Raw genomic sequence first — 8098 nt, forward strand, 5'->3', positions numbered from 1 at the left:
CAGCCGCGCCGGGGATGACATCTGCCGGCAGCGTGCCGCAGCGCCCACGGGCACGGCCATGCTGGCGAGGCCACCAGGGCCAGGCCTAGCCCAGGGGGGGCCAGGAGGACACAGCCCCCCTTCCCCGACCACCCTGCGAGACATGAGGACATGGGACCCCCTTCTCATCCTGCCAGGGACACCAACACCACCCCCCGCCCCCCAGTCCCACTGGGGATACGGGGACGCGGCCCCTCCTCGCACCGGGGTGGGAGCCCCCACATCGTTCCAGGGAATTGGGGTTGTGCCCCCTCACACCCCCCCGGCCCCAGTGTGCTGAGCTTGGAGCCCCCATGGTGCCGAGGACGTGGGATTGCAGCCCCCCCCCCCATCTCCGCATGGTGGGGTTACGGGGTTGCAGCCCCCCCAACCCTGCCAGCGCTGCTCAGTGCCTCAGTTGCCCCTCGCCCAGAGGGGGTGCCAGCCCCCCCCCGTCAGTGCTGCCCGTTGGCAGTGGGGTGTCACCGTGGGGGTGGTCGCATCCCCAGCCCCCCCCTGCCCCATAGAGCCCCATTTGGGGAGGGGGCCACCCACAGCTCCCCCTTCCCTTCTGCAGCTCCCCAGGTTTGTCGCTGGGGGGGGTGTGTCACAGCAGGGAAGGGGTTAAGGCCCCCGGGGGTGGGGGGTGGGGGCCCCCCCCCCCCCCGCCTGCCGCCCCCTCGGGCTCCCACACGTGCTGCCACCCGTGTTCCCACTCCCACACCTCCTCTGCGCCCGAGGGAGCACCGGCCGCCCCCGCTGCAGATCGGGGGGGTGGGGGGGTGGGGGTTGCACCTATGGGGGGTCCTGGGGTGCGGGGGGGGGACTCGGGGTGCACAACCCTGGAGGGGAGCGTGGGGGGACCCACTGAGGGGCCCCTGGGCTCCCCCTCCCGCAGGGCCGGGCAGGGGACCCAGATGTCCGGAGGGGGATACCCAGGGTGAGGGGCACCAGGGGGGGCCCCTGGCCCCAAAGACACCCCCTACAGGGCCACGCCCACCCCACGGCCACGCCCACTCCGCCGCACGGCCCCGCCCCCCGACACTCACCGTTTATACCGAGCAACCGGCGTCCCCGCAGCCTCTTGGCCCCACGATGCTCCATCCCTGCGATGCCCCATCCCCAGTGTCCCCAGTGTCCCCTGTCCCCATGATGCTCCATTCTTACAGCGCCCTGTCCCCACCAAGCACTGTCCCCAGTCCCCACAATGCTCCGTCCCTGGTGTACCCCATCACCACGACGCCCTCTCCCCATGGCACCCCGTCCCCACAGTGCCCCATCCCCATGACACCCTGTCCCCACAATGCTCCATCCCCAGTGTCCCCTGTCCCCACGATGCTCCATCCTCACGGTGCCCCATCCCCAGGGCACCCTGTTCCTGCACCCCCCCGTGCTGCCCCATCCACCTCGACGCCCCAGCATCCCCCCAGCCCCCCCTTGCCCCCCGCCGTGTCCAGCACCGCCGTTGCTCCTCCGGCAGCGGGTGACGGCTCCCGCTCCTCGCCGGTGCCCGCTGGCGGGGGACGAGGCGGCGAGCGCTGCTTCCCTGAACCTGCTGCTATTTTTACTCTCTCTGCAGGAGGATTCGCTGCCGCGCAGAGCTGCAGCCCCCGCTGCACGGCACGGAGATGGGCACGGCACGGCACGGGCATGGCACAAGCACCGGTGGCTCTGCCGCGAGCAGCCTGGGTGCCCTTGGTGCCGGGATGGGGCTGGCCCAGCGAGGAGTGGGGCCATGCGTGGCACACGTGGCACTGGGAGGGGGTTTTTTGGGCACCGCATCCCCTCCCCAGCACGGTACCGGCTGCCGGGCCCGGTGTGGTACCCCCCAGCGCCGAGCTGTGGGTGCTGCCCGTGGGCGCAGGCTGTGTGGGTGCGGGTGCGGGCGGCGTGTGCCGATCCCGGGGGGCTGCGGGTGCTGCCGCTGCCGCAGCGCGGGGAGGGGAGGGGGCCCGGCCACCCCCTCGCATGGCGCCTTCGCGGGCGGGAGGAGCGGGAATGGCAGCGGGAAGGAGCCCAGGAACCTGTTGCCATAACAACTCGGGTCCCTGGGATGATGCTCAGAGCCCGGCACAGGGACCCCGGCACGGGGCTGGCCTGGACCTGGGGTCACTGAGGGACCCCTCACCCCGTCCCCCCAGCTCGGCCCCACAGTCCGCTCCATGGGGACACGGGGTGGGCAGTGCTGCGTGGGGCTGCGCTGTGCCACAGGGCCAAGCTTGGCTGCCCAGAGCCTGGCTTTGTTGTGCAGAGCCGAGCTTTGCCATGCAGAGCCAGGCTTTACCATGCAAAGCCAGGCTTTGCCATGATTTGCTGTGCAGAGCCAAGATTTACTGCTGAGAGCTGAGCTTTGCCCTGCAGAGCCCAGCTTTGCTGTGCAGAGCTGAGCTTTGCCGTGCAGAGCTTGGCTTTGCCATGATTTGCTGTGCAGAGCCAAGCTTTACCACTGAGAGCCGAGCTTTGCCCTGCAGACCCAGGCTTTGCCGTGCAGAGCCAGGCTTGGCCATGCAGAGCCGGGCTTTGCCATGATTTGCCGTGCAGAGCCAGGCTTGGCCATGCAGAGCCGGGCTTTGCCGTGCTTTGCGGCGCGGGGCCGGGCGGGCGGGAGGCTGGTCCATGGCACGGTGCCACTCGGGTAAATATTTTGCTGGAGCGGTGGCTGCTGGCCCGCGGCCACCTGCAGCCGTTGGAGCACCGGGAGATCCGGGGGCTGGAGCCAGCTCCCGGCTCCCCCTTCCTCGTTCCTCCTCAGGGGCAGCTTCCTCAGCCCCACCGCCCCGTTCCCCGGCAGGACACCCCGCAAGGTGCCACCGCTCCGGCTCCCGGTGACCCCACTGTCCCCCGACATGGGGACCTCCCGTCGTGTCCCCCCCGGTGGGGCCGACAGGTGCCCTTGATGCCCCGGGCCCCCCCGGCAGGGCCGCGGCAGAGCCTGGCACACACAGCGCCGAGCGGTGCCCAGGCTGGAGGTTGTGCCCGGGGGGGGGGGGGGGGGCGAGACCCCCCTTCCCCACGAGGGGAACTTTGGGTTTGGTGGAATTTTACACCAGGAAAAACCCCCAGAGCCGGGGCAGCGCCGGGACAGCCCGGGGTGAGGGCACAGTCCCTGCCTCTGGCACACGCGGGTGTCCCCGGGGCTGCGGGGGGGGGGACCCTGGCACAGAGGCGATGGGATGTTTTGGGGGTCCCGTGTCCCCGCAGATGTCCCCTGGGGGATCCTGTCCCTGCCTGAGCAGTGTCCCTGTCCCGTGTGGCACAGAGCAGCCGGGGGGGGGGGATTGTCCCACCACCCAGCCACGGGTGAGAGGGGCCGTGCCCCTGCCCCCCCCCCCCCCCCCCCCCCCCCCCCCCAGCCTGCGGCTCTGCGGGGAAACTGAGGCACAAGGGCTGGGGACTCACGTGGAGGCACCCGCTCCCATCCCTGTCCCGTCTCAACTGGCCCCCGCAGTTGGGGGACACCCCCCTGGCAGGGAAGGGGTTAAGCCCCCCCCCCCGCCCCAGGTTGGCTGAACCCCCTCGGGGGCTCCCCAAGGGCTCATTATCGCGGCCTCAGCCCCCCTGCCCGGGGAGGGGGGGGGGGGGATGAATAATTCAGTGCCTGGTAGGAGACGTGTCCTCCCTCCCTCTCCTTCCTCCTCCTCCTCCTCCTCCTCACCGGCTCTGCCTTCCCCACCTCCCGTCACTCTCAGTCCTCGCCGTACCGAGCCCCGGGTGCTACCGAATTCCGCTCGGCACCGGCGGCAGAGACCCCCCCTCCGGCAGCAGCGGTGACGCGTGGTCAAGGCCATGGACCCCAAGGACCGTAAGAAGATCCAGTTCTCGGTGCCGGCCCCCCCCAGCCAGCTGGACCCCCGCGCCGTCGAGATGGTGAGGGTGGACATGGGGGTACGGGTTCACACTGGGGGTCCCTCGTCACCCCGAGGTCACCGGCAGCGCTGGCCAGCGCTGCCGGTGACCTCGGGGTGACGAGGGACCCCCCCCCCCACCGCTGTGATTGGGATGGGGACAGAGTGGGACAGATGGGACTGGGAGAGCTGGACAAGGGGGTTTGGGGGGGACAGGAGGGACAGAGGGGACAGGACTGGGGGCGGGGGGACAGGATGGGATGAGGGAGAGACAGGGACAGGACAAGAAAGGTCCAAGGTTCCTGCGTGAGCCGCGGTCCTGTGTGGAGGGAGAGTTGTGCAGGGGGACAGGGACAAGGACGGGACGGAGGGGACAGGATGGGGACGGGGATGGGACAGGAGGGAAGGGACAGCGCGGGACAGAGGGGACAGGACAGGGACAGGGAGGGGACAGGACAGGAATGGGACAGGAGGGAAGGGACAGAAAGGACAGGATGGAAGGGATGGAGGGGACAGGGTGGGGACAGGGATGGGACAGGACAGGGACCGGGATGGGACAGGAGGGAAGGGACAGAGGGGACAGGGTGGGGACAGAGATGTGACAGGAGGCGACAGGATTGGGACAGGACAGAGACAGGAGGGGACAGGATGGGGACAGGGATGGGACAGGAGGGAAGGGATGGGACAGAGGGGACAGGATACGCTGGGGGATGGTGCAGCCACCCCCAGCCGGTTGTCCCCAGCCCGAGGGGACATTCCCCAGCCCCATGCCAGCCCCAGAGCCCCCACGGAGGGGCCGGGCAGGCACTGGGGCTGTCGTGGGTCTGGGAGGGACCAGGGACATTGTGGGGACCCCAGGATGGGGCCATGGCCCCTCTGTGGGACACTGAGCCTTTGAGCAGCGCTGGCTCAGTGGGGACCCAGCCGGAGCTGGGTGTCCTCGTCCCCTGCTCCCTGCTGGTGGCCCTGGGCTGGGGGCCCCCCTCCATGGTGGGGGGGTACGTGGCCCCACACGCTCCCTGCCCGCACCCACACTCACACACGTGCAGGCATGTGCAGGGGGCCTCGGCCCTGGGGCGCAGGGGCAGGGGACAGGGGACCCCAGGTGTCCCTGGCCGGTGACACCCCGCTGTGCCCCAGATCCGCCGGCGGAGGCCCACGCCGGCCATGCTCTTCCAGCTCTCCGAGCATTCCTCCCCAGGTGAGCGGGACAGGGACCGGCTGGGGATGGGACACAGGGCGGGGGTGGACATGGTAGCAGGGGACATCTGGTCCAGGGACGGGAGGTGGTGGCAGGGTGGGATGTGGTGTCACCGGCAGGATGGCGTGGCAGGGATGGGATGTTGTGGCAGGGAGGGGACATGGTGTCATGCACGGGATGGGATGTCCAAGATGGGACATGGTGGCAGGGAGGTGACATGGTGGCAGGGATGGGACGCGGTGTCACCAACAGGATAGAGTGGAAGGGATGGGACGTTGTGGCAGGGATGGGCCATGGTGGCAGGGAGGGGACATGGTGGCAGGGTGGGGTGCGGTGTCACCTGTGGTACAAGATGTCCAGGATGGGACCTGGTGGCAGGGAGGGGATGGGGTGTCACATAAAGGCCGGGGTGGCAGGGATGGGACGCGGTGGCAGGTCCCTGGCGGGCAGGGTGACCCCCTGGAGCGGGGGCCCGGGGGTGGGCAGGGACCTGCCCGGCTCCGTCGGGTGCCGGCAGCCCCCGTCCCGCTCACCCCTCTCTCCCCGGCGCTGCCGACCCAGAGGACGAGTCCCTGCCCTACCAGGTGAGTGGGTGCCGGGACCCCCGGGACAGCCCCGCTCCCCCGTCCCGCGGCTCCCTGGGCACCGGCGGGGGGTTATCAGGGCCCAGCCCAGGCACCCGCCACCCCGTCCCAGCCTGGCCCCGGTGCTTATCGGTTCCCTGCCCGGCACGGGCACACGGCGCTGGGGACGGGGCCGCAGAGCCAAGCCGGGCTGTGGGGTTTGGCCCCGGTGCAAACCACCTCGTGACCGTCATGGGGACCCCACCCCAGCGCCCCCCGCACCGGATCCCCCTGGCGGGGTGCTTGTCCTCAGGGAGGGGTCACCCTCGAGTCCCCGTTGCGGGACCCCCATGGCAGCATCCTCATCCCGGGGTCCCCAGCGCGAGACCCCCGGTTACAGCACCCACCTCCCCAGGGGGGTGCGTGGATCCCCTGGGGTCGCGGTGGGTGGCCCCCCCGGCATGGGGGGGACACTGGGACCCCATCCCCAACTCCGCTCCCCCCTGCAGCGCGGCGAGGGCTGCCTGCTCAAACCAAAGAGGACCAACCCGTGTGCCTACACGCCGCCCTCGCTCAAAGGTACCACCCGAACGGGGAAACTGAGGCACGGGGGCTGTGTGGGGTGGGCTGGGGGCACCCAGGTACGCCAGACCCCCCACGCTTCTCCTGGTGCTGCGTGGCTCTGTGGGGACACCCCAGTGCTCCCAGTGCTTCCAGTGCCCGGAGCAGGGTCCTGACGCCGGTGCCCCCGCAGCGGTGCAGCGCATCGTGCAGTCCCACCTGGAGAGTGGCCTGGCCGGGGGTGACAGCTCCGACGGGGAGGCCGATGACCCGGAGCACGAGCTGGCCCATGCCTGTGACCCTGACAGTGCCCTCGAGCCTGGTGAGGGGGACAGGGGACGGGGCTGCCGGAGCCTGGGGGACGTGGGGACAGGATTGCTGGAGCCTGGGGGACACAGGGATGGGGCTGCTGGAGTCCAGGGGACATGGGGACAGGATTGTTGGAGCTTGGGGGACGTGGGGACACAGAGACAGGGCTGCTGGAGCCTAGGGGACATGGGGACACGATTGTTGGAGCCTGGGGGACATGGGGACAGGATTGTTGGAGTCTGGGGGACGTGGGGACAGGATTGTTGGAGGCTGGGGGACATGGGGACGGGGTTGTTGGAGTCTGGGGGACATGGGGACACGGGGACAGGACTGCCAGAGCCCAGAGGACATGGGGACAGGATTGCTGAAGCCTGGGGACATGGGGAGATGGGGACAGGGCTGCCAGAGCCCAGGGGTGCAGGGACGGGTGCCACCATCCCCTGTAGCCCTTGGGGACGGGGCAGGTGCCCGGGTGGGGGACGCAGGCTGGCTGCTGACAGTGCTGCCTGGACCTGCCGCCCGCTCACCTCGGGCTGAGCGGGTCCCGCGGGGGCCACCACATCCCCCCGCGCCGGGCAGCGTCTCCGTCCCCCGCCGGGGCCGCGCTGACGCCAGCCGGACCCCCGGCCGCTCGGTCGCCAACTCCGGCGGTGCCCCGGTGCCACACGTGCCTTCCTCTGCCCCCGGCTCATCGCCGCCCGCCCGCGAAGCCCCGGGGAGCCAGGCCAGAGCCGAGCGGAGCTTCTTCCCCGCCGGCCCCAAGGCGCACAAGCGGAGAGGTAACGGCATGGGGACGGGGATGGCGGGGGGACACGGCTGCCCACCCCATTCCCGGGGCTGCTGGGCGGATGCTGGGGCTCAGGGTCCCCGGGGCCACCGGCTGCGTTGCCCGCAGGCGGGCAGAAGGTGTCCTTCGCCGGCGGCATCGAGGAGCGCGGGCAGGACCTGAAGTCGCTGACGGTGTCGGAGATCCCCGAGGACCCCGAGGGAGCGGAGGGTGACGAGGAGGAGCCGGGACGGGAGCAGGAGGACGGCGGCACCGGGGGTACGTGGGGTGTCACCCTGTCCCCGGTGGCTCCGGTGCTGACGGGGTCCCCCCCCACCCCCCCCGGCTCCTGACCCCGCCGCCTTTTCGTCCCCAGAGCGGCGACACGTCGGCTTCGCGGAGGTGCCCTCGCGCCCCATCGGCACCGAGCGCCACTCGCCCACCTTCCCGCTGGGCACCAGTTAGCTGCCACCGGCCACCGGCCACCAGCCACCGCAGCCTCGCCTGTGCCCCCCTCCCCTCGCCGCGGCCGCCCCCTCGCCCGCTGCCTCCCTGCCTGCGCCACGGCCGCCCCGCTTCGGGGCCGGGGGTCCCCGGGGAGCCCCGCGGAGGGGACGGCGAGGCCTTGAGCCCCCCCCCGGCTGCCGGGGCAGGAGCCAGGGCTGGGACCCCCCCCCCAGTGCCCCCCCCCGGCCCCCCCATCGAGCAGAGCCCCCCCGCCCGCAATAAACGGCTGTACAGAGAGGCTGGAGCCTGCTTGGGGGGGGGCTGCGGCCGTGGGAGGGGGCTGGGGGGGCCCTGACCCCCGGGTTTGGGGGGGCAGCGTGGGGGGGTG

At 71.4% G+C, this 8098-nt stretch overlaps 1 protein-coding gene across 2 annotated transcripts; it reads left to right on the top strand.

Annotated features, from left to right (window-relative positions):
* The first annotated feature begins 2707 nt into the window (after positions 1-2707).
* PPP1R1B (protein phosphatase 1 regulatory inhibitor subunit 1B) lies at positions 2708-8007 on the top strand. Of its 2 annotated transcripts, none has more exons than XM_074892150.1 (9): positions 2708-2822; positions 3708-3885; positions 5004-5064; positions 5626-5648; positions 6137-6206; positions 6382-6510; positions 7208-7276; positions 7393-7542; positions 7640-8007. In XM_074892150.1, the coding sequence occupies exons 2-9, from the start codon at positions 3805-3807 to the stop codon at positions 7726-7728; spliced, it is 672 nt and encodes a 223-aa protein (XP_074748251.1). In that variant the 5' UTR covers positions 2708-2822; positions 3708-3804; the 3' UTR covers positions 7729-8007. The 2 variants fall into 2 exon arrangements, with proteins under 2 accessions (XP_074748251.1, XP_074748250.1); XM_074892149.1 differs by having other exon boundaries at positions 2718-3109.
* The last annotated feature ends 91 nt before the right edge of the window (positions 8008-8098 follow it).

This window comes from Strix uralensis, chromosome 22, assembly GCF_047716275.1.
Source record: "Strix uralensis isolate ZFMK-TIS-50842 chromosome 22, bStrUra1, whole genome shotgun sequence".
Classification (NCBI taxonomy): Eukaryota; Metazoa; Chordata; class Aves; order Strigiformes; family Strigidae; genus Strix; species Strix uralensis.